A 25,302-nucleotide genomic window follows, 5' to 3' on the forward strand; every position below is an offset into this window, starting at 1 on the left:
TTGAATTTGGTTTCTGACTCAAAATGATGACAGATATCCCTTCCAATTCACTTCCTGTCCTCTTTCCTCCAACCATGAACCTCCTCTCTGGTCTTCCTCCAGACCTCCTGCCGGGATTGAGAAAGTATTTCGGATTCTGACAGACGTCTGAACCTAAAGTATGAAAGTTTCACAGCTGCGCGGACATCATTCGCTCCTTGTAGTGAGTTTTAAAGGCTCAGATAAGATTGGTAATGTAAATATAACCATCCTTCTACCCAGATCTTCTCCATCCCTCCTCTGTCCATGTCCAGACCATCCCAGCATGACTTTATCTCCAAAACATCAGAGAGGAACCTTCACATCTCCATCTCTGCTGCCTTCAGCTCCGCCTCCTGTCTTCTCCTCAGCGTCTCCAAACCAGACACCATGGAATAAGAATAAGAATAAGAATAAGAATAAGAATAAGAATAAGAATAAGAATAAGAATAAGAATGAGAATGAGAATGAGAATGAGAATGAGACTGAGAATGAGAATGAGAAGGAGAAGGAGAAGGAGAAGGAGAAGGAGAACAAGAACAAGAACAAGAACAAGAACAAGAACAAGAATAAGAATAAGAATAAGAATAAGAATAAGAATGAGAGGAGGAATAATAATAAGAAGAAGAAGAACAAGAAGAAGAACAAGAACAAGAATGAGAATGAGAATGAGAATGAGAATGAGAATGAGAATAAGAATAAGAATAAGAATAAGAATAAGAATAAGAATAAGAATAAGAATAAGAATAAGAATAAGAATAAGAATCGGAATAAGAATAAGAATAAGAACAACTTTATTTATCCCGAAGGAAATTGTTGCGCCAGTTACTAATCTCATTCTTATTCTAACAGTTATACGCACATTTCCTCAACCGTTAACCTTCTTTCAAAGAGGAATTTACCAAATAAGATCCCCTGAAGAGATTTTATAAAGTGTTAGCTCATATAATTGAAATAATAAATCCTGGCTAACTTTGAGGTTCAACTGTTTAAAGAGAGTTCCTCTTCCATCTGCCTCTGGTGTCAGTGATGGCTACTTCTTTAGTTAGCATGTCAGGCTACATCTGTCAGTAAAAAGCGTAGCTGTCGACTCAAAACAACACAAACTTCCTCCTTTGTCAGTCCTCTGTTTGCGTATCGTCCGTACACAACAATGAATGACTTGTCGAAATCTCAGGCAGCAGTGGTTAGCGCCCCTGGTTCGATTCCGACAGACGGACCTTTCTGGGGGTGTGCTATCGCCCGGTGACAGCTGGGATAGGCTCCAGCATCCCCCGACGATGGATGGATGGATGGATGTCAAAATCTCTGTATCCGATAAACATCATCAGAACAACACGGCTTTCTAGATCTTTTTATTAGAACATTCAATGTGAAAAAAACAAACAAAAAAAAAACCTTTACATAATTAATCACGGACAAAATAGCGACAAACAAAGATAGTGAAGCGAAGCTGAGCACTGAGGAGCCACCAAACATTCCAGCGGTTGGAGATGGATGACGGAAAGCAACAAGTCATAAAGCGGCTGAAGATAAGAGAACATGGCCTACATGCATGCGTCTGTAGCTGGGATCGATGTCTGGAAGCCTGTGGGAAATGTGACAGCATTGTCTGTGACTTGCTCGTCGTGTCCGTGGACTTCTCGAGCATGTGGCATGTCTGGTCCTGGAGCCGGCCGGGAGATAAGCTACGTGACGGGACGACGCGTTTTCATGTCCATCTGCGAGCTTGTGTGAGTTTACTTCTTGCGGTAGTCTTCTGCGTAAGCTCTGTGGTCTTCCTGCTCGGGGAACTGGTCCCCGTAGCGTCTTAGTATGTCCTGGAGGCTCGGCATCCCCTGCGAGAGAGACTGGTAAGACATGTGAGGTTCGTCCTGGCCGCTCTGGAAGGGCTCGGCTTCGTACTGCTCCTGCTGCTCCTGCTGGCGCTCAACATCCGCCCCGCTCTGGTTCTGCTTCTCTTCGGCGTGATGCTTGGGCCGTACTTCGGTTCGGCTCTGCTCGGGCTCGTAGCGACGCAGCCGGCAGTCCGGGTCGTACTCTGGGTCGCAGTGTGGGTTGGTAGGCTCCATGACCCCTTCGCGTCTATCCTCAACACTCAGGCGGGGCTCGTAGGCCTCGGCGGGGTAGGGGATCCGGTGCTGAAAACGAAATCGAGGCTCGCTCGGCCTCACGGGCTCGCATTCCAAATCGTAGCCAACGAAGCAGTCGTAGCCCTCTTTGGTTTTACCTGGCGGGCCAAAAGAGTGTTGCTCCTCCTGGGCGGGCTCGCCGTGATTTTGATGGGAGAATGGGTACTCTTGTCGGGGATCCGGAGAGCCACGGCGATGCACGGTGGCGAGCGCCTGTCGGATCGCTGAGAAAGGGTCGTTGGGGTTGGATTCAGGAGCCGCCTCCATACGCGGAGCATACGGGTCATTGCCTTGAGACTGGGCCATGAACTGACGCAGCATTGCATACGGGTCATTACTCGAATGAGAAACCGGATTGTTGGCTTGGCGGTACATAGCATAAGGATCGGTGACTCTGTTCGCATTTGCATGAGCGTCCCTAAACATGGCATATTGGTCATGATACTGCTCCGCAGTGGGAGGACCGGCACGAATCGCTGCAGCCTCCTCTTTTTCCTCAGCCCTGTATGAATCCGGGGGAGATGCGAATTTGATGGCCGTCAGAGGATTGCATCCGTCCTCAAACAGAGGATTGCAGGATCCGGGACCTGCTGGGGCAGGAGGGTTGGGGGCACGGGGCGCCTAGTGGGACAAAGAAATGTCACAGTAATTTTAAAACACTATTTAAAAAAAATGAGAGAGGATTAATGGGATCTTGTTTCATCTTACCACCAGAGAGGCGGCATAGGCGCAGAGGGGGTCCCTGACCGGGTCGCAGTTGGGGTATTGCAAGTAGAGACCAGAGGGGGTCTTCTGTACCAGTTTTGCTGTGCAACTGGGGTCTTTCTTCGGGTCACAGCCAAGGTGGGCATACGAGGGAGGAGGCCCAGCGGAGGGGATGTGACCGTAGGCAGCCCTCAGATGGAATTGCAAACACTCGATGTCATCGGCAGAGCAGATACGCAGCAGCTCGGCCTTCTGCTCCTGAAAGATAAACAGCTACTTTGTATAACCGGCCGCGCATTAGCGGGGATACCATTATGTTGTACACGTCCAAGTCTCTGACAGCAGCTTACACTGTCGACTCTCTGCAGCAACCGCAGTAATGGATCACAGAACGATACTGCCCGATAGCATACCTTGGAGAGGAAGGGCACTGAAGATGGAGCATAGTAGTGATACCCAGATTCCGGATTCTTTGCCGGTGCAGCAGAGCGGATGTACAAAGGAGCGGGGGTCTTTGCTGGAGCGGGGGCAGAGGGGGCAGCTGGGATGACCAAGGGCAGATATGGGCTCTTGCCCTGAATCAAAGCAGCATATAGACAGTGTGCATCCTTGGTAGGGTCACACGTTTTTACTGTTGCGAGTTTGGGCAACTCCGGTTTGGGTTTAGGCCTGGTGGTGTAAGAAGCTATACAGTTGGGGTCTTCAGAGTCTGCGCAGGACTTGTAGATGTCACCCAAGTGCCGCAGGTAGGCCTTGTAGGAGCGACGTGCCTCAGAACGGTTTTTGTTCTGGAGGTAGGCAAGGTAGATACGGTCCATCTCCTGAACCTGAGGGGGAGGGAGCGATGGATAAAGTTAACCGATCAGTCAATGACTTGAATTTGACCGTGAGAAGCACCTCAGGTAGAAATGCTATTGCGATCCAAGCAATCGTTCTATGGAACGATTCAACCCGATTCACAGTGTAGGGTCTCCACTGAACTTCCTGCAAGTGCTCGGACAGTGAGAGGAACCCGCAGAACCTGGGGGAACATGGCAACTCACCACAGAAAGGCCTCCCGGGATCCAACTGTGGACCTTCTTGTTTTGAAGCCATCATAAATCTGAGTGCAGTATTTACTGGATGGTCGCAGCTTTCAGAGCGGGCTAGAAGATCAGACTAGCATCGTGGAAGGCGGATCTCATCCGATAAAATCAACCGATGGACAATTTGACATTTTAATTAGAGCGGTTTTAACGTCTTAAACCAAATAAACTTTTTTATAAAAGATTTCTCGGCCTCGGGGGGGGAAAACAGAGGTGTCACTTAATGAAGTAGAGACTCGATGCTTTCATGTCAACGCGCAGCTTCACGGTTGCCAGTAAAACAATATCCCGATAATCTTCAGGACTTTAATCGTTTGGATTTCAAAATCACTGAGATGAGATGAGAGATAGGAGATAAGAAAGAATAATGTGGACTTTGAATTAAACGTGGCTGGAATGAGAGAAACCCGGGAGGCCGTCTCGGAGTGTGTACTCACTGCCTCCTGGTTGCCGTTGTCGGTGAAGTACTTGTACCACTCCCAGAAGTCGGAGTGCTGCTTGTACCAGCTGATGTTCCTGCGGTTGCGGATCAGCCTCCTGTGTTCCTCGGCCGCCGCCGCCTTCTCCCGGATACCTGGGGAGCGCAAGCACCGCTGATCCCGAACTCACATCCCGTTCAAGGGCTCGGCGGCGGCCTCGCCTCCGTCACGTTCAAGGCCCGGCGCATGTTTTCTGAGGCTAACGTATTATCATACCCCGTTTCTGCGAAGGGAATCCGCCGCGCCGTTATGTAGGCCATCTATCAGAGCCGAAGGTGGCTACCTCGCGGAGGCACGGTGATGAATGTGTCTCATTTATCCCATTAATCAAAAGGTGTTTTCGCTCATCTCTTAGGCTGACATTATTTACTTGTGAGGTAGAAGCGCTCGAGTCCAAATGTCATGAAATTAAAACATATTTTACATATTTACCATGTCCTTTGGCCTTCTTCCCGACCGGTCCGGCCGACAGCAAGGCTGCAGAATCAAACAGAGCATCAAAAGCAGCCGTTAAAACCCCTGGAAGCCGCTTACTCCGTCCTTTTCTGGCTTCTGAAGGCGTCTCCGTAACACGTGGCGATAACGCATGGTATTAAACCTCAAACGGGCAAATATGCTTCATTAAATGGGGCGGACGTCATTAGCGCTGCCCTGGAGGCCGGCGGCTGCTGGCCTTTGTAGATTTTATAGGTGGGCCCGTAACGTCGGACCTCATGCCACGTCTTCACCGACCTGTGTGTGTGTGTGTGTGTGTGTGTGTGGACCCCATGCCGCTAAAGGAACAGTGGATTCAGCTTTTTTTTTTTTCTCCCCCCCGCCCCCCCCGTTCCTTTCATCTCGCCAGGGAAAAGGTGTTAATGCCTCGCAGAAGGAGAGGAAGACAAGGGGAAGGGAAGGTTGGAGATCATTCAGGGCGACGTGACCGGCGCCCGAGGAAGAAACGCATCTCCAGATGAAAAGGCCGACGGAGGAATAGGAGGAAGCAGATGTGTGACTTCGCAGAGGTGAAGGTGAGCGGGACCCTCCTTGCGTCGCCGCCCCTCGGCTCGCCGGCCCGGACCGCTTTTTACGAGACTGTAAAGTAAAGGTTGAAACATCTGGAAGCAGGAGGGCTTCAAGGAGGACGAGAGGGAGGCCTTGCTGACGGCTACTCATTTTTTTTTTTACCGGGCCGGCAATGATGAAAGAACCCCCTCCCGTAATGGGTATCAGACGGCTCTGTTTGTAAAAATATCTTTTTTCCGGGAGCGGTGAACTGGATCAGAGTCCCGGCCAGCGACCGGCCTCCACGCCGGGACGTAGAAATGATACGCAAACGCGTCAGAGGGCCGCGCTGCCGACGGAGACGCCGTCTGACTAACCTTTTGGTTCAAACACACTTTGATATTCAAACACAGTCGATTTAAACCTTAAAAGTACGTCGAGATTTGAAATGCTCTTTTTTTTTTTTTTCTGAACTTTCAACTAATATAACGCTTACATCACCTTTACACCAGACAGCACACACACACACACACACACACACACACACACACACACATATGTATATATATATATATATATATATATATATATATATAACTATTCAAGTCCAAAATAATTCATACCCCAGCAGGGCTGTGTGTAAATATATGTCTGATTCCTGGTCTTCTACGGTTTATGTATTAAATTGCTTATTTGAGAAGGATACTAATGGATTAGTAGAAATAAATTTGTTTAAATATCAATCTAAAAATGGCTGATTTAGTAAAGTGCTTGTTTCTACTTGGAATTTTTATCTTTTATTTCCTTTATTATATTACCTTTTATACCAACTATTTCCTTCGGGATAAATAAAGTTGTTCTTATTCTAATTTCAAGGCCCTGTTTTGAATTAAACCTTTGTTAGATAGTTGATATGCCACCTTCAAACTAGCTGTACGGAGCTCCATCGGTTTTTCCCTCGCTGGTTACAGAGTTGAGTTCCTGTCAGTGGAGGTCATATTTAGTCTCATTTGGGCAAAATATCAGGAACCTGTCATTTGCATGTAACGTTTCTTTATGGGCTTATTTTATTCATCTCAGTGTCTCATTTTATGTGAGAAGCCTGACGTCTCGGATATGTTTGTACCTTCACCGTTAGATAAACAATAAATAAATAAATAGACGGCCGGGGTCCTTTCTGGTTCTTACTCGGGTTTCCACGCCACCTTCTTCTTCGTCTCCATCTCCAGGATAAAATAATGGACACAAACATCTTGCGGCGATAAAATGAATACCTCGGACCTCGGTTAACATTTAGAAAGTTGTAGATCACATGAGTCTTTCACGTGTGACGAAGAGAGGACTGTTTTTGTAAGTTACCGGTGGAGTGAGCCGTGTCTCACTCGTGTCTCTCGCGTGGAACACCACAGGTGAGTTATCGCACCACGGGTTAATGAGAAGATGTGCGTCTGGTGGCCGGACGTTAATGATGCTATTGGCCTCCCCTTAGGTGTCCGCCGCTTTGCACTCACCTGGCAGGAGCATCGCGGCCAGCAGAGCAGTGACCAATGTGCCGGAGAAACCGGTCCCCCGTCGTGGAGCCATGGCTTCGCCTCCTCTGCTCCTGTCCGACCAAAGAACAACGATAACGCAGCCTCGGGCTTTTTGCGATGACTTTACACCTCGTCGCTACGGGAACCATGAATTCTACACCCTGATCGGAATCCTCTTCTTCACCTCGGAAGTGTTGGAATTGATATTTAACACTCATATTATGTTAAGGGTCAATTTGACCCATTTCACCCATTGACCCAATGGGTCAAATTGACCCTTAACATAATATGAGGGTTAAGTGGAACTCGGGTGTTTTCCCGGCTAAGACTCGACCGACGCCGGATCTCCGGCCTCCTACTTCTTCTCAGTTCTCATCTCAGACCTGCACATTCTCACAGCAGATGACAGCTCTCTTACCGGCGGCGGTGCGTTGGGCGAATCTGCGGGCGGTTCCGTTGGAGGCCAGGTGAGCCGAGAAGCTGCTCCACGAGGTCGTGCGTCTGAGGAGGTGCGAAGGAGGTCCCTGGACTGGGACGGCCAGGGGACGGGGGTCGGGTTTTAAACGGGCCACGTCTTCTCCCACACACACACACACACACACGTACTCATTAGCACTCAACGCAGACACACACACACACACACAGCCGCCACCTGAGGGGGTCAAGGGGCCACCCCATTGGCTGGGGGTTTACAGGGGATCGGACCAATCAGGAGGCACCGTGATTAAAGTGAGGAAGGAGGAGAAGGTAGGAGGCGGGGTGGAGGCAAGATGTCGACGTGGAAAGTTTGGGCATTGAAATTTTGAGTAGTTAAAGTAATTTGATAATCCAATAAATCAAATAAAGATTGGTTTCTGGAAGTATTGATCACGTTCGGTGTCAGGAACTGGAGGGGGGGTGAGATGCCACATAAGCACTTCTTGGAGACCCCGGAGGGGGCCGGGGCACCGCTTCTGTCGAAACACCAACACACACACTCACTCTCACACACACACACACACACACACACAGGCAGGGACAGCTGGTCCACACATGAGGAATTTGATAATCTACAGTTCCAGCCAGGGTGTTACTGTGTCCGGGCATGTCATACTCTTGACACACACACACACACACACACACACACACACACACACATACACACGTGTGGAGGCCCTTTCAGCCGCAAAGTCAGTTGAAACAGCAAAAACGCACACCATTTTCAGACACGTCTGTGAATTAGTTTAAATGCCAAAAAATAACACAGCCACATCGACTAGAAGTGACAAAGCGCAACAACCTGACTCAAATCGCCACTTGAAGAAAGCGAAAACGTCAGATTGATATATGAAGGGCATCGGCGGGGTTGGCTCCAGGTGTCACCGCCATGTTTTTCGCTTCTTGTTCTCCTCCAGGTGGAATCTCCCCACCGGGAGTGGAGCCGACGTCAGCAGGACCCAGAGCTGGAGCTCTGTGTTGGGGCCAAACAAGCGTTTCACGGATAGGACGGGATGATTTGTTTACTGTCGGGCGCTGACATTACGGATGTGAAGCACGTATGAATGAAAATAATATCAGTATGATCCTTCTGAGGTGAGACTCTGAAAGGAGGTCTGGTGACCCAGACTCAAATATCCAAATGAGATTTTAATGTTTGATGAGACTCATTAAGTTGTCGGTCCACCGGTGGATTCTGCTTCTGCGATGAAGAGAACTCTGAGTGGGAGGCTGGACTTGATTGAACCTGGAGGAACCACATGCAGACTCCACACCGAGAGGCCCCCTGAAGGAGTCCAACCAGGGGCCTTCTGCCCGGGATGCTTTTTTTGTCCGCGTTGGAATACGAGTCTCATTCTGTCATGCGGTGAAAAACATGAAATCTCTGCAAGTGGCGCTTCACCATATGCTCAAGGCAACGTGAAATGTGATCGCAAGTATATACACTGCCAACGTGAAAGAAGACATCTGTCACTGTCCCGGTCACAACCAACGCCGGAACGGTTTAAGTGGCATCTTCCGCGCGGACGTTTTGAAGATGGAGGTATAAGAGAAACAAACTTCTGGGTCAAAGGCAGATTTACGAGCAAACGGATCTGAAAATATATCATGAGATATCCCTTGAAGGCATTTAAATGTGTAGAGGATGGGAGCTGTGACGGCGGGCCGGCCTGGGTGGAGGTGCCTGCAACTCCAGCATGGCAGATGGTAGGTTTTTTTTTTTATCAGTCTATGCTTTGATTTTCAACATCTGCTTTCATGCTACAAATTGATTTAGTTCAAAATAAATCATGGCTCTTTTGTTTGTTTTGAGATAAGGAGAGAGGGATGTCTTTTTATTTGTGGATTATTGGATTCGGATGAATAACTGCCGTCTAAAAACGGGGTCTTGTGAGGGATGTCTAACGTCCCTTGGAACAAATAACATCGTTCTGATGCATCTCCAGATATGAGACATGTACCTGCATCGCTTCCTGGCCCCTTCGATTCACAACCTCTCCACTATATTTAATCGTATTTCCACGTGTTCTGCTCTCCGCCGGCCCCCGTCCTGGGCCAGTGTGGCGCTCGCATGAACACGCCATCTTGTATGTAATTACGTTTTCCCAACAGGTGTTCCGTCGAGCCCGCAAAACCTACAATCGGGCCACGAGCAGATTCAAACACGACAGCCCCAAAACCATACTCATAATTTTCTCCGGCGCTGGAATGCAAGGGATTCACAGAATTCACCCACACCTGGTTAGCCGACACACTTTTCGGAAAACAATCAAGGGCTTTATTTCAGCTGGGCGGCCGGGAGGGAATAACAGGCCCGTCCACGTTATTTATGTACATATTCACAGGAAGATACAGGTGTCGGGGTTCCTCCGTCACTGCAGGTCGTCGTCATCGAACAGGTCTTCGAAATCTGAGCGTGGAGGAGGACCGGCCGCGTGGAGCCAAGAGGAAACAAAAGAACAAGACAGGAATTAATTCAAGAGTTTGACGATCTGGTGAAAACTAGGAAAACCTAAAATGGCAATGACGGAGACGGAAATTTGACTTTTTATTCTTAAAGCGGAGGATGTGCCTGCTAAAATGCCAGGTTTATTAACAGTTTCTGGTGCCATTTGCTCCTCACAAAACCTTTGACTGCTCCAACCAACAACTCATCCAACTTCACGTGCAATTATCACTTGAAATGTGAGATAAAAAGAGATTTTTCTCCTCGCTGCGAATCAACAGACATGCCTTGAACACAAGTTAATTTCATGTCATTTGAACATTATAATCTATGTTGATTGAGAGTAATCTTGACTTTCAATTTCCATATGCACATTTATAATTCATTATATGAACAGATTGCGTTTTTTTTTTTTTTGTCCTTGAGTGCTCACTAGACGCCTCTACGGGATTGCCATGCTCTCCAAGCATGAAGAGCCTTTGTACAATTAATCCCCCCCCCCCCACACACACACATATATATATATATATATATATATATATATATGTCATATTGAGATATGACTAACTCTGCAAAGAGGTTGCAGGGAATTCACAGAACATCTGTATTAGTGGTGTTAACAACCCTGATGTGTGTGTGTGTGTGTTTAATGCAGCTGACTGGCAGAGAGTCCTGCTGAGTTTCCGTCTGACAGCAGCTATAAACTGACTTTACCATGGTCCTCCTCCTACTCCTCCTCCTCGGCCCTCTTACGACTCCCTTGTTTTAACAATCAGCTCTTTTCATTGTAGGCCGTGTGCTGCTGAGCCAAAATTGTTTTGCCTGCAGCTAGTGCTGCAAGACGGAAAACAGATTAGCTTGGTGTTTTTTCTATGTGTGTGTGTGTGTGTGTGTGTGTGTCCTCCAATCCGTGCGCTTGCACACATATTCCTGATTCCTTTTTTGAAGGGGAAACCTCAGGAATTTTGAAGGTTAATGTGAAAACACAAAGCGGTGGAGTGATAAAAGCTTGTTTGACACCTCATGCAGAACCAAACCGTGAAAAACAATATTACAATTTCATATTTTCTATCAAAAACCATATACTGATAAGACGCCTCCCCAACCCTCAGAGAGACGTATTAAACATTTGGAAGATTATGATACAAACAGGGGGATTTCACCGACTTTATGCTTGAAGAAATGTTTCTAATAAACCTTTAGTTACGGGCAATTGACGTTCCCGTCTTTTCCGTCTCCTCCTGAATGAGCGAGTGCCGACTTCCCCCACCGATCAAACTCATCTCAATATTTTTGGCACCTTTGTTATGTTTTTATGAACCAATTAAATTAAAATGATCTACGCAATCCAGCTCCTATCTCACTTAAGATACACATAAGGATACACTTAAGGGTATTCGTGTCATTAAGGTGCATGTCTGTACAAACGTTCACGTCCACAAACTCTATCAACAAGCCCGTCGAAGGGTAAAATCCCCGTTGTTAGCCTGGAACAAAACATGAGGATGTTTCAGGGTCACCTCGTTCTAGTAGTAGATGATATCTGATTCAGCCGATGTTGGATACTTCTCTTTTTACGCGTAGCGGAAAGGAGTGGAAAACTCTGCTTACCGTTGAAGAAATCCGAGTGAACTGCCTTTTCATTTGCCGCCAGGTCCATCAGCAGGCCGCTGCTGCCCCCTGCCTGCCAGCACACAGCAAGTCAACAGAAAGTCAAGAGAAACAAATGGTTCCCGACGGGCCGAGTTGGGACGGCAGGATCATTGTTCATTCGCAACCCAGTGGAAACCCTTGGTTGTTAGGGAAGATGTAGTTGGAGAACCCATATAGCAGCGGTCGGGAACCTATGGCTCGCGAGCCATATGTGGCTCTTCTGGTGACAGTGTCAGATAGCCAACTAGTTTATCCACGTCAACCCTCAAAACGGAAAAGATGGCGAAAAGGAAAAAAAAGATGATGATTATCGTGCACTCCGGGCTGCGTGGACAGAGGAATTTGCATTTGGATCTGCGCTATGGCTTTCACGGCTCTCCCAGTCAAAAAGCTTCCCGAACCCTGACATATAGTTACACTTGTTGTGTCTTTACATATAACTATTCATTTCTGTTTTAGCTTATTTTACCTATTTCGATTTCTTTACTGTTTTATGCAACTGAGAACACTCGATTCCCTCCAGGATCGGGAGAGTATTTCTGATTCTGACAGACGTCTGAACCTGAAGTATGAAAGTTGTACAGCTGCATGGATATCATCTGCTCCAGTAGTGACTATGTTGATATAAATATACCCATCATCCTCAGACTCCATCTAACCCTCTCGTCCACCTCTCTGGTCTTCCTCCAACCTCCAGCTCAAACCTCGGCATCTTTGTACGTAGATCCTTTCCATCCCTCCTCTGTTGATGTCCAAACCATCTCAGCGACACTTCATCTCCAGAACATCTACCATGTGCTGTCCCTCTGAAGGATCCTTCCTGATCCTCTCCATCCTCCTCGCTCCCAAAGAGGAACCCCCACTCCTTCATCTCTGCACCATCCAGCTCTTCCTCCTGTTTTCGCCTCAGTGTCTCCAAAGCAGACGCCGTGGCTTCTTCTCCGCCTTTCCTTTCCTTTCCTTTCCTTCTGGCTAACAGTCTTTCCTCCACTCGTTCCGACCTGCTTCTCCACCTTCCCAACTGCTGTATGACCCTCGGCACTTAAAATTATCCGCCTGCTTTACAGCTTAGAAGTTTCAAGTTACGGGAATTGAAATACCTATGGTCGGAAAATTCTTTGAAACATTGAATCTAAAAGAAAATAAGGCCAATAATACTTGATACACTACCGAGTAAGCGAATACTTCGCATATTCTGAGTGACAAACACGGTGCTACCTAACTTTAGCGAGCTAATGTTAGCTAGCTAATGTTAGCTAGCTAGCAGTTCGGAGGATTAAAATTGAAAACGCGGACACTTTAGCAGAAACTGATCGACAAACCTCATCCAGGTCCACGTAGGGACCGGCGCCCTCGGGAAACATTTCGTCTACCGCCGGCTTCATGGTGTTTCAGGGGGAAAATGCCAGAGAAGTTCCTCCGGGATCCGAACTAGCTTAGCGGTGAGGACCAAAACACAGCGGGTGCAGCAGCTAAATCTTCCGGAGTGAATCTGCAGCCACCGAAGGTTCCGCCTCTAATGAAACAACAATTCAGGATATGGTCCGGTTTTAAATAATTGTATAGACATCACTGCATTTTGGAAACATTTTATTTATTTTTCGGCATATTGCACAATCCTAGGCTATTTTCTCTACTAACTCTCTAGGTGTTTGGCTGCACTATAACACACAGTACTATTGTTCATTCCAAGAAAGTGTATTTTCACTCCATCCCTTTATGACACAACATTCAAATCCCCTGATTCTTCCTCCCCCCGACCCCCGGCTTCAACTCACTCGTCTCCCTTTATACTTAATCTGGACAAAAACAAACCCCAGGACATTTCTGCTTGTGATTCGGCCTCCTCAGTGCTCGTGTCCCGCGTTGGTTTCGTACCCCAGCGTGTCTCCGAGGTGCTGGTGAGCGAAGAAAGCTCGGGCCATTTCGTTGATGTGGTTGTAGGCCCCGATGGACCTGAAGTACTCCACGTAGTTCCAGAAGTCGGAGGTGGAGTACGGCCAGTAGGGGACGGCCGGGGGCTCATCGTACGGCACTGAAATGCGGGACGTGGCGTAAATCAGCCTGTTACTTTCCAAAAAACAATGTCGGTCGTTCGCGATGTTTCTATCTGACCGTAAATATCTTGATACCGAACAACTGCGGGGAGCAGGAGTGAACGTGAGCGTTTCTTGCTTGGAATAATATTTTCACAGGTTCAAATCTACACTTCCACAGGCGACCAATCGGTCCACTCGTTTTTATTTAAAAAGCCGTGTTTTTGGTTTTGTCGGGGCATATTAATGTGTCCAGCGGTTACAGTACCTCCTTCTGGGATGACTCTGGCCTCTGTGAGGAAGAGGAGGAGGGTGAGGGGGAGGAAGAGAGCGAGAGAGGGAGAGGAAGAGAGAAAACAAAATTAACGTCTGCAAGCATTCCGAGCAGGCCCACAAACAAAGACAGGATTCATGCAGGGAACACTGGAGAGCGAGGTTCCTCCCACTGGATTTCAGGTTACCAGCCTGCGGCTCGAAATAATTTCACCGACCAGTGACAAGAGTAAACACACACACACACACACACACGCACACTCGCTCACATACACACACACTCACACGGTCTGAACCTGCAGGAATTCAGGGTCGGACAGAGTCCCCTTTGTGAGTGTGCAGTGTGCACACACAAACGCACTCTCATAGATGAGAAATTTGGGAATCGCTCGAGATTCTCGGCCACTTTGTAGATATGGTTAATCACCCTGCGCGCGTTCGACGGCGTCACAACACATTGGCTTTGCCCTCGAGGAAATAACAAAAAGGAATGTATGATTTGAGAGACTCACCGTTGAGTCGAGATGCAAAGATGCAGAGGAACACACCGAGCCAAACCAAACACTTCATCCTGCTCTCCTGCAGAAACAAAAAAATGTACCGATTAAAGCCCCCTTAAAGTCTAAAAGATGGAAAAGTAATTATAATAAAAACAATGCATTTTTGAGAGTGAATCTGTGTAATTTAGCAGGAGTGGAGCCGGGCTGGTGTCTCCTTACCTGCCAAAGCTCTGCTGAAGTCCTGCAGAGGAGGTGATGCTGTTCATCTGCTGCTCCACGGCGGTGTGTGGTGTGAGGGGCTCAGTGTGGGACAGGCGAGTGGACCTCCACCACACACACACACACACACACACACACGCTCACGCACACACGCTCACGTACACACATGCACGCAAGCACGCACACAGACACACAAGAATATACGCACACTCCCGAAATATTCAAGAAATATTCAGTCTTTCACCTGACAGGTCCATTTGGCTGATACTGGGTTATTCTACATATTTGTAAAAGCTTCTTCTGTTTATATTTACTAGATGTGACCTCCTAAACAATCTTGCTGGATTACGGGCATCAACAAGCAGAACAGGGTCCACAAACTATAACTGTCCCGAAAAAAAAAAAAGTTACATTGGACAAATGCCTTTTGGAAAGTTTGGGAGAAGTTTGTTGGCATTCCAGCTGGCACCGGAATTCTGAATTATTTTATTTGCATTGTTCATTTTCCGATAATAGCAGTTCAGTGCTTGTCAAAAAATGTATAAAAAACACACAGAGAAGGCGGTGTGTACACTGTGGTGTGTGTTGTGTCCACATCTGCTGTTTTTTTGCGGCGACACACACACACACACACACACACACACATACAAACACACATCAGGGGTTAAAACCAGTTTGTGTCAGATTTGGGTGCGTTCACTGTGTTCACCTTCCCCAAACGCTTCACCAGCCGACAGACTTGGATCTGAGGCTGTGGGTGCAGCTAAGCGAGAAAAGGCTTGGCGGTCCGTGTGGCACACGGAGCTGCAGCAGCAGGAGCAGTGCAGCCAGCAGGGGGCGCTGTTCCACCGCAGGAAATTCACTGGTTATCACTGCCTATCCTGGCTGCGACTTGGCCAGATCGGCCAATCACGGCCATTCACCCTGTCATCCACATGTCTAGACAATTTAGGGCAGGGGCGGGCAAACTACGGCCCGCGGGCCACATCCGGCCCGTTGGTCTTTTGAATCCGGCCCGCCAAAGATTGGTACAGAATTCCTATTTGGTGTGAATGAGTGAATGATCGGATCAATGAATGTCGGAGCTCAAACAGGAGATTATTTCATTTTTGGAGCTGCTTCAGAACACCTGAGAATTTTCCTGAGCTGAATGACACAGATTGGCTCTGTGATTTAGCCTTTACTGTGGACATACTGACACACGTGAATGAGCCGGACGTCGAGCAACGAGGTAAAAACCAGTTTGTGCGTGAAATGCGAGCAAATGTCAGAGCCTTCAAAACCAGGCTGGTTTTATTTTCAAAGCAAATGTCGGACAATGTTCAGACAAATGTAAGACGAGTCCGATATGTACTGTGAACAAACGCATTTTTTTTTGTGTATCGTATCTTGTGTCGACCCGGCCCATTTGTCAGCTTTTAAAAGTCAGTGCCCACCACTGATGTAGGGTCTCCACTAAACCTCCTGCATGTGTTTGGACTGCAGGAGGAACCCGGAGAACCTGGAGGAACCCTAGCAGACATGGGGAAAACATGGAAACTCCACACACAAAGGCCTTCCTGAGGGAGCCCAAACAGGGACCTTCTGCTGTGAGGCAGAAGCTCTAACCACTGCACCTCCACCCTTCATCTTATGTCGCCTGACCTTACCTGACCTCATCTTTGTGTTTTTGATGAGCAAAGAAAGAAGAGCCACAGCACTGAGATGCAAATGTATGTATTTGGTTAAGATTCAGCAGAAAGGTTGCCGTGATGAGGAGAGGGATCCGCAGGGTCGCTTGTATAATGGTGAGATCGACCTGCTATGAGGGTCTGGAAGGAGGGCTGGGGTTCTCTAGTCATCCTTGCAGCCGGTCTGGTCCGTGGCCGTCATCCTGGTCAGGTCGATCCCCTCGGCCGTCAGCAGCTCCTCGGCGTAGCGGACGGTCTCCGGGGGTAGGAAGCGCGAGCGGCCAAGGATCCAGGCGTACTCCACCCGGAATATGCGCAGGATGTCGGTGCAGGAGTAGACCACCGACAGGCTGGTGTAGTCCGTGGTCAGGATCCAGTAAGGGCTGTAAGGGGTAACTGGTGCAAAGGTCACATGGAAAGAGAGGGTCAGAGCAAAGGACAGGGTAGATGATTTGGCCTGCAACAGGCCCACCTGTGAAGACATCAACCCTGAACCCTAATGCTGAACCCTGAATCCCCTGTACGAGTCACCGGAGACCCTTGAGCTGCGAGGAGCACACAAGAGCATCCAGGGTTCCGTGTCTATTCATGACTCCGGGCATGAGATCCGTGCAGGACCGGGACCCGGACTTGAGCCGACATCTGCACGTTCCGGCGTAAATCGCGACGTTACTTCAAGGTCTCCGCGGACAGAAGCTCCTTGTCAGAGTCGTGACGCATGCGTGGAGGCAGCTGCCTCAGGATCACCAGATCTTAATCATTCAGTGTGCGTCGTTCCTGACGGAGAACCTCAGACCGAGTCTGTCCCGCTTCCTCCCGAAATCCAATTTAATCCTTCACATTTTTATTAACGGAGTCGCCGTCGAAGGTCGTTTCTTCAGAGGACTTAGAAATAGAAACTTACAGTAAGAGAAGCTGACTCCGATCTTGGCCGGCTCTCGTGGGTCGTGGACCACCGCTGTACCTTCTGCCGTCCTCGTCTTCTCTTTGCTGAGTCACACAGACACAGAGTCACGGTAACCAACCGGCATCTCACGCATGACGGTATCTTCATCTCTGGGCCCGAAAGAATGCCGATCAAAACTCCGATTACGCAACATCCACAAGTCCAACGGTGTCTGAGGGCCACCAGGGTGGCCCAGAGAAGAAGGAGGCCATTGGACACCACGGAATATCCAAAGCCCGCTGACGGTATAGCGAAACCTCTGGAGGCTTCAGGAGATAAACTAAACTTTGAAGTACTCGGGGTCAACAGCCCAGAGCAACGGATAGTGTGGAAAAGAGATGGAGAAATGGGTTCGAGCAGGTCGGGATGGGTAAAGAAAAAGTGTCAGGGGTACTATGTGATAGAAGACTATCGGCCAGAATGAAAGGAAAGGTGTACAAGAAGTGGGGAGAGCAGTATGGACTCGAAACTGTTACAGTGACGAAAAGACAGGGGGCAAAGCTGGAGGTCGCAGAGATAAAGATGCTGAGGTTCTCTTTGGGAGTCACCAGGATGGATAGGATCAGGAATGAGTCTATCAGAGGGACGGCACATGTTAGATGTTTTGGTAGACGGATGCTAGAATTGGAGCTGCCAGGCAGGAGGTCTAGAGGAAGACCAAGAGAAGATTTATGGATGTAGTGAGAGAGGATGTGAAGGTAGTTGGTGTGAGAGAGGAGGATACAGAGAATAGGGTTGGAGAAGGTCGATTTGCCGTGGCGACCCCTGGAGGGAAAAGCCGGAAGGAGAAGAAGATGAAGAAGATTGAAATTCATTTCACTGGATGAATGAAACAAACCATCTTGTTTTGAAGGAGGACCAGTGATGTCAAACAATCAGAATAATATCACGATTGTCAACATTGATTAATCCAGATTCATGAATTGGCCTGATTTGTGCGATTCCACTTGTTAAGCAGTCACACCCGGCGCACAAAGACGCTACGCAAGCGCTATCTGCTAATGGGCGCGGACCATGAGTTTCACCGATCACCAGGCAGCTGTAAGAAGACCCTGCCTCGGAGTAGGAGCTAAGATGGACCCGTGAGCCGAAAGCCCGCGGTTCCTGGTTCCTCTGCTGCCTGAATGCACCAAGAAACAGCCTGGTTCCCAAAAGCTTCCTGGAGCTGCTAAGAGCTCCCATGGTGAGCACGGGACTCGAGGTTGGAGAACATACACTTCGGCATATACATCGCGTCACTGATAGTAGAGGTGGACTCAAGTATCTCAACAAGGTACCCTGATACTCACTAGAACTGGGAGTTGAGGACCCGGATGGTTCCGTCCCTCCTCAGGGCGTAGTTGGCCTCGATGCACTTCCCTCTCTCGAAGGAGGCCGGGAGCTTCCAGATCTCGTACCACTTGCCCAGGTACTGTGGACGGAGCGGTTATTGATCTTCAGCCGTGGAAGAGTTCCCGCTAGGCGGAGAGGAGCCCGTGTTACCTCCTGGAGGTTGAAGTTGGGCTGGACTTTGGGGGTCGGGCAGGGCCCCCAGTGGTAAGTCTGGGCCGAGGCCGCGGGCAGCATCAGCAGCAGAAGGTAGGCGGGGGACATCCTGCAAACTGAGGAGAGGAACAAAGATTTTTGGAGACCGGGAAAGATCCTTGAAGCTCTGGAACAATCAGTTAGAACTGTCAGAGATGTTTGAATAAGATGCAAAGCTGCCATGCTAGGCGCTAACCAGACCGTCGGGGGCGACTGGGGTTTCAGTGGCTCCCCGGGACACTCCGGCACGTGGGCAGGAGGGAATCAAACCACCAACCTACCGTGTTTTCTTTTTATTTCTCAAATCTCAATAACAACATCCCGGTCTGGACAGAGCGGCATTGGATGAAGAAACAACCCCCAAGAGTGGCGACCTTTTGAGTTATAACTCGGTAATAACACAGCAATAACTCGGTAATAACACGATAATAACTCGACAATCATAGCTCAAGAGTAACTCAGAAGAGATTCAGTTCTTACCTCAATCACAAATCAATAATAACTCAGTAGTAACTCAATAATAACGCTAAAAAGTAAGTCAATAATAACTCAGTAATAACTCATTACTTACACAATAATAACTCAACTCAGTGATAGGTCAGTGAAGAACTCAGAAAGTCGCTCGGCAACGTGACCGGCTCATGTTTCTCCCGAGGCCGGACCGGTTTGTCCAATGAACTTGGAGGCAGTCAAGCGTGCGGCTGAGAATAAACGCCGCGGCAGATCGGCCGCAGGTTTTGCGGGTGGACGCCCTGCTCTGTGCTGACACGCCGGTTCTCCCGGTGTCACATTCCACCGCCGCACAGCCGCGTGGGGAACGTCCAAACATCAAGGTAATACTTCGATTCAGGGAGAAATATTGCACGGGGAAGTGCTTCCAAGTAAAATAATCAGATGAATAGACATCTGGTGTTATCAGGTTCATATTAGAGAAACTAATTCCTGTTTAAGCAACACCAAACGGTGGAAATTGGACTATTTCATGCATGGCTTTATGAGTGGGAGGAAATAAAAACAAACATGTTTTTAAAAAGTTAAGTAAGCGGAGGAGGGATACTCAGTAATTGTATTTAAATTGTTGCGCGCATCTGAATATAAGCCACACCGGCTAAAAATGACGACATAAATATGTGTGTACATAGAGAGGCTGCACTTTTCTGTAAGTTTCAGGTGTCCACGTTGTAACATGAGATATTTACAAATAATTTTTTTTTTACTTTTAATTTAATACATAACGGTAACATCCACAAATATGTACTTTTTTTCTGAACAGTGAACAGATGAAAAAGAAATAACTCAAGTAAAGGTCCATCCATCCGATCGATCAGTGATCGCTATCTTCGTCTCCCTCCTGCGCACTAAAACAATTAAATTGGTCTTCTTCAGTGTTGGCATTGAACAGCGTCAGAATTTCACGGTAATTTCATTGTTCCGATGTGACTAAGCAAAATGTTTTAGCCTTGAAGCTCGTTAGCACCCTCAAAAAAATCCATAAATTAGCAGTAACAGTGTTCAAGCCGCAGTGTTCAAATCGTGTGAAAAAAGTAGCGGCTTAAAGTCGGGAAATTACGCCGTATTAGCTGGATGTATCATTTTTTTAAAACCGAATTTCAACAGCTCGTCACACTGTCTCAAAACCCTCAGATCCACATCTTGGTTTTCTCTGCGGTAAACAATATATGCATATATATGGATGTGAATATATATGTGAATATATATGTATATATATATGTATGGAAGGAAGATTTTTTTCTTACATACGTCAATATTTGAATGATAGTTGGTCTACTGATCAGTATTGCAATACTCAGTATTGCAGAGTAACACACACACACACACACATACACACACACAGACAGTATTTACATAATAGTACACACAGCCCTTTAACCTAAACACACAAACGTGTACTGTATGTATGAAGAGCCAAGCGGCCGAAGCTCTTACCTCAGGTGTCTTCCAGGCTCTCCAGGTGCGTACAGACGATCCCGATCGTACGCCGCTGGCGGGCGGGGCCTCCGCCGTGACGTCGCCGCGGCGACACGAGGCCGCCGTGAGAAGCGATTGTCATCATGTGCACATTCCAACGCACAATGGTGAGGATTGACGCCCGGCGGGAGGATCTTCACCCGTCCCGCTCCTCTGCACCAGAAGAAGTCGTCATTGTCCCGACGCTCACGGCTTCACATTCAGGGACGTTCTCACAAAAGGTGCTGACCTCTGACATCTGCTCTCATCGCTTTCCCGCCGTTGAAGTGTGTGTGTTACTTCGGCGGCCACTCGATGGCGCCAGACCATCTCCCTCTCCTGTCCATGTCCCGAACATCTAACCCCGCTGTCCTTCTGATGGCCTCCGCCTCCTATCTTCTCCTCAAGGGTCTCCAAAACATGGCTGCTTTTCACCTCCGCATCCTACGCTTTCGCTTTCCTTCTGGCCGAATCTTTTCTCCGGCCGTTCCATCCCGCTCGCACACGTTCCTCCACCTCTTCTCCACCGATGAACCTCGGGACTTAAACGTCATCTCCACTCCCCGTAGCTTCACGGTTCTCCCTGGGTTCACTCACACTCATGGGTCCACCTCTCTAGATGTTCCTCCACCTGCTCCCTGCTCTCACTGCACATCAGCGTCATTTGCAAACATCAGGGTTCTCGGAGGTTCCTGTCTGACCTCATCTGTCCATCACCAAGGTGAACAAGTCACCTTGATGCTCCTCCACCTCCACCTGGACCTCCTCTGTCACACCACTGTCTCAAAGCTCCAGTCCTGCAACACTTGAATTAAATCACAATTGAAAAAAACAAATGAATAAGACACAATATTTAATTATTGCTAATGAAGATCTCCGACCCTCATCTTCTCTGAGCAGATGATTCTTCACCGAACGTCCCGGACAGTTTGGCATCAACAAGCGGACTCTCGGGCTGGAATATCAAAGCTGAGACAGAATTATTCCATCCATTTGCCATTTATTGGATTATTTTCAGGATCTTACAAAATAAAAAAAAAATGTACTTAGTTGTATTTTATTCCACGGTACAAGAAGAAGTACTTGCTCCCGGCGGCTGCGGGACAATGAGACCAAGCAGACGTGGCGGTCAAATAAAGAATATTTATTTCCAGTGTTTCTGAGGAAGGGCTTTGCAGAGCATCTTCTGCTGTACACGGGTGAGACGTTCGCTGTCCCAGAGACTCTGGGTCTCCTGCGGGCTCAGAGGTCCGCTCCCCCGGTGGGACTTCATGCACCCGCTGGCTTCCACAGCAGGAGGTGGACTGGAACCGCAGAGAACCCGAAATACACCAAATCTGATGGAATGCCTGCAAGGACCCGCTCTTCTAGTGTACTCATTCATTCATTGGTAATCTAAACCGCTTATCCTGCAGTCAGGGTCATGGGGGGGGGGGGGGGGGGGGGGTCACCCTGGACCAATCACAGGGCCACATACAGAGACGTCCAACCATTCACCCTCTCATTCACACATCTGGATAACATAGGGTCTCCAGTGGACCTCCTGCATGTGTTTGGACTGTGGGAGGAACCCGGAGAACCCTGAGGAACCCCACTCAGACACGGGGAGAACATGCGAGGCTCCACACAGAAAGGAACCCTGTGGGAATCCAAGCGGGGACCTTCTGGCTGGAAGTTCTACCTGCCGCACCACCTCTTCCAACACATCATGTCTGGATTCCTTCTCTATCCTTAAAAACAGTTTAAAGAGGAAAAGAAGAGGCACTTTTTTTGAACCGAAGAGAAAAACAACTCCTTATCTACGAGTACTTTTTGGACGACGACGACGACGGGCCAGGTCTGGAGCTCAGACCCTCCGGACCGAGCATTCCATCCCATCACGGTCTTCGGTCTTTATTTGATAAAACTATAATAATCCCGGAGCTGACGTCCGGTCGCCGTGACGGAGACGACGTTCTCCACAGCGTGCGGCTCAGGGAGCAGCCCTCAGGTTACCAACGTTCTTCAAGTACAGGCCAGCACACACACACACACACACACACACACATACACACACACACTCACACTCTCTCTGCTCCGAAGATGACAATACCGTCACGTCAACTATGGTGAGTCCGGATGGGGAAGGGTTATACATTCTTCAAACTGCTTACAATGAGAAGATCTAATCCACGGTTCCTCAGGAGGACCTACCGAGGAGCTAAAGGTTTCTTCATGGCGAGTAAAGTCCGCGTGTGTCGCCGGGGTCACATTCATGTTTTCGTGGGGTTCGATCTCGCGGGAAGGAAGACCGTTGGTGTCCTTCTGTTCCAGTATGGCCACAAAAAAAACAAAACATCTCTTTAGCGTTATTCCAGTAACAATCCTGCAGCTGTACACGTATTTACAGTAGATACATAAAGTATACTTTGTAGAAAAAATATTGTGCAGTAACCTTCGCTAAAATACCCACATTCACACATTCACCCATTCATGTTTGTCCTCAAGACAGCGGACCATTCTTGCAGTTTCACAGATACTGGTAGAACCTGGATCGGACCACGTGTGCTCCGGAGAGTTTATGCGGGTGGGCGTCCGCCCCGAGCGAGGACCTGCTTTTGTTCTGAAGGCCGCTCCCGTTCAGATGTTCTCCGGCGGGAGGCTGCGCCGCCGCGGGAGGGGGGCTTCCGGTAGCGGCGTCCCGAGCCTCGTCGCGGTCGTCCTCCGGCACGGCCCTGGGCGCCGCCTCGGCGCCGGACTCGGAGCCCCTGCAGCGCTCCCTGGTGATCCAGTCCCGGAAGGAGAAGTCCTGAGAGGAGCACCTGGGCTTGAGGCGGTCCAGAGCCGAGAGCTCGGCCGCCTGGTCGGCGCCGCCCTGCTCCCGCCAGTCGTTGATGACGGCCAGAGCGGCGAAGTCCCTCTGGCCGCCCATGGTGTGCCGGCGCCGGATGTTGTTCTTCTTACCGCGGGCGTCGGCGCCGCGGTTCTTTTGGGCGAACATGTCGTCGGCGGACGAGCGCAGCCTGAACTTCAGCCGCTCCGTGATCTTCAGGTGCCACGCCGGCTCGGGACGCTCCGACTCGCCGCGGCACGAGGAGCCGAGGCTCCCGGTGGACCGGCCCTTCTTCATCACCTCCAGCACGCGAGACAACCTCTTGGAGGACTCGGTCCGGCCCTCGCTGCCGGCGACGCCCTCCGCCGACGAGTCGCTGTCGGTCTTCTGTTTCAGGGACCACCTTCTGGAGAGGGTGTCGCACTCGATCATCCTCTGCGAGGGGAAGAGGCGCCGCGCCTCCATTTTGGGGGTGTCGCCGCCCCGTTCTCGGTTCTTCTCGTGGCTCTGCTCCGAGCGGGGCGTGGACTGGCTGTCGCGACCCCCCGGGGCGAACACGGGGAAGTCGCTCTCGCTGTCCGTCTCCATGGGCCGTCCCTCGCTGATGAGCTCGCTGCGTTCGTCGTCGGCCTCCTCGCCTCCCTGGAGCTCCGGACTGAGCGCGCTGGACTCCGCCCCCGTCAAGAAGGTGATGGAGGACGTGGTGGAGTAGTCCGAGGTGATGGAGCTCACCTCGGCGCCGGCGGACAGTCCGGACGCCGGACCGGGGCTGGCGGCCGCCGGCGGGTCGGGGGAAGCTCCCGACGTCCGTTTTTTCGGGCAAGACCGCAGCGCAGAAGCTCCGGAGCTCATGGTCCCGAGGTCCGAGGTGTTTTCCTCCGGCTGGGACGGCGGATCCGACGAGGAAGACTTCACCTGAGAAGGCCGGTAGGAGACGCCGGGACGGCCTGGCAGGTTCGGGGAGGCGGCCGGAGAACGCTGCTGAGGGGAAGCGGCCTTCTTGAAGGAGGAGCTCCTCCTGGTTTTGGGCGTCAGCTCCACGGTCCTCCCGTTCTCCTTCCTCTCCTCCACGTGAACCGGTTGCTTTACGTTGGCGCTCGGCCGGCGCTCGCTTTGCTGGTTCGCCTTCAGACCCGGGATTTCCTTCTTGGAAAAGACGGCATCCAGATCGTCGTCCGAGCTGCTAGGCTGCGGCTTCTCCTTCGACTTCTTTCTTTTGCGGCTGGCTGCAGCAAAGATTGAGGAGACCAGGAGCTCTCTGCTGCACTGGTCCTTCCCTGAGCCCCAGGAACCCTGCAGAGAAGAAGCGGGTGTTTATGGAGCGCCGAGCGAATCCCTGTCTGAGAACTTTAGTCTGTACTCCACCTGCTCCCGTGAAGCATCACTAACAGGAGAAGTGGAAGGAGAGAGGAACATTAACAAGGGTCGTCAACAGGGAGCGCGCCATCGCATTCATGCTAGCCTTCGAGCAAGAAGCCAGAACAGCGGCAGCAGCGGCGCGAACGGGCGCATCCCTGATGGAGCGTCGGGTCTGAAGCCGGAGATGACGGCGAGCGGGCAGGTGGCGGCGGAGCGGTGACGGGATGAACCTGCTTCTACGGCTCCTTCCGACCTCCACATTTAAGATGGCGGTAAAAGGCCGCGGCCCGCCGGATGACCTTCGTGCCGCACCTCTGAATATCCCACACCGCATCTCACTTCTCTCTCATGCTATCCTGCCGCTGCGCAACCATCTTTCACATCCATCTCATGGACTCACCACCAGCCCAAACGGTGAGTCCAATCCAACTTTAACTTACGAGTGCATGAAATGACCCCGAAAGCAGTGAGGGCTTAGGAGGAG

At 49.6% G+C, this 25,302-nt stretch overlaps 5 protein-coding genes and 1 long non-coding RNA gene across 13 annotated transcripts in view; 1 reads left to right on the plus strand and 5 right to left on the minus strand.

Moving 5' to 3' along the window:
• Positions 1-1,233: 1,233 nt before the first annotated feature.
• Positions 1,234-6,987, minus strand: and1 (actinodin1). The gene is made up of 6 exons (XM_086151623.1): positions 6,915-6,987; positions 4,852-4,896; positions 4,378-4,514; positions 3,269-3,682; positions 2,859-3,113; positions 1,234-2,771 (listed from the first exon to the last, which is right to left on the minus strand). Exons 1-6 carry the CDS (start codon positions 6,985-6,987, stop codon positions 1,758-1,760), a joined length of 1,938 nt encoding a protein of 645 aa, XP_086007749.1. The 3' UTR covers positions 1,234-1,757.
• Positions 6,988-9,660: 2,673 nt separating this feature from the next.
• On the minus strand, positions 9,661-12,984 carry cops9 (COP9 signalosome subunit 9). Its single transcript, XM_086150314.1, has 3 exons — positions 12,834-12,984; positions 11,470-11,542; positions 9,661-9,822 (listed from the first exon to the last, which is right to left on the minus strand). The coding sequence occupies exons 1-3, from the start codon at positions 12,894-12,896 to the stop codon at positions 9,785-9,787; spliced, it is 174 nt and encodes a 57-aa protein (XP_086006440.1). The 5' UTR covers positions 12,897-12,984; the 3' UTR covers positions 9,661-9,784.
• A 117-nt stretch (positions 12,985-13,101) lies between these two features.
• Positions 13,102-14,628, minus strand: otos (otospiralin). The gene is made up of 4 exons (XM_086150315.1): positions 14,540-14,628; positions 14,333-14,399; positions 13,816-13,839; positions 13,102-13,546 (listed from the first exon to the last, which is right to left on the minus strand). The coding sequence occupies exons 2-4, from the start codon at positions 14,388-14,390 to the stop codon at positions 13,359-13,361; spliced, it is 270 nt and encodes an 89-aa protein (XP_086006441.1). The 5' UTR covers positions 14,391-14,399; positions 14,540-14,628; the 3' UTR covers positions 13,102-13,358.
• A 1,592-nt stretch (positions 14,629-16,220) lies between these two features.
• On the minus strand, positions 16,221-20,678 carry apodb (apolipoprotein Db). 2 transcript variants are annotated; one of them, XM_086150832.1, is made up of 5 exons: positions 19,251-19,275; positions 18,638-18,756; positions 18,445-18,566; positions 17,114-17,199; positions 16,221-16,605 (listed from the first exon to the last, which is right to left on the minus strand). In XM_086150832.1, exons 2-5 carry the CDS (start codon positions 18,746-18,748, stop codon positions 16,373-16,375), a joined length of 552 nt encoding a protein of 183 aa, XP_086006958.1. In that variant the 5' UTR covers positions 18,749-18,756; positions 19,251-19,275; the 3' UTR covers positions 16,221-16,372. The 2 variants fall into 2 exon arrangements, with proteins under 2 accessions (XP_086006958.1, XP_086006957.1); XM_086150831.1 differs by lacking the exon at positions 19,251-19,275 and adding an exon at positions 20,627-20,678 and having other exon boundaries at positions 16,223-16,605.
• On the plus strand, positions 19,426-24,108 carry LOC147231759 (uncharacterized). The gene is made up of 2 exons (XR_015106492.1): positions 19,426-19,512; positions 20,643-24,108. It is a non-coding gene; the product is annotated as an uncharacterized LOC147231759 (long non-coding RNA).
• The window catches only part of arhgap21a (Rho GTPase activating protein 21a), a 77,264-nt gene continuing 73,732 nt past the window's right edge, over positions 21,771-25,302 (minus strand). For all 7 annotated transcript variants that reach the window (XM_086150828.1, XM_086150829.1, XM_086150827.1 and 4 more), the window contains one exon: positions 21,771-24,752. In XM_086150828.1, the coding sequence (XP_086006954.1) occupies positions 23,157-24,752 (1,596 nt within the window). In that variant the 3' untranslated portion in view covers positions 21,771-23,156. The remainder of the gene's footprint in view (positions 24,753-25,302) is intronic.

This window comes from Fistularia commersonii, chromosome 8, assembly GCF_037954325.1.
Source record: "Fistularia commersonii isolate RoL2024-O1a breed Wild chromosome 8, RoL_Fcom_v1.0, whole genome shotgun sequence".
In the NCBI taxonomy this organism is placed as follows: Eukaryota; Metazoa; Chordata; class Actinopteri; order Syngnathiformes; family Fistulariidae; genus Fistularia; species Fistularia commersonii.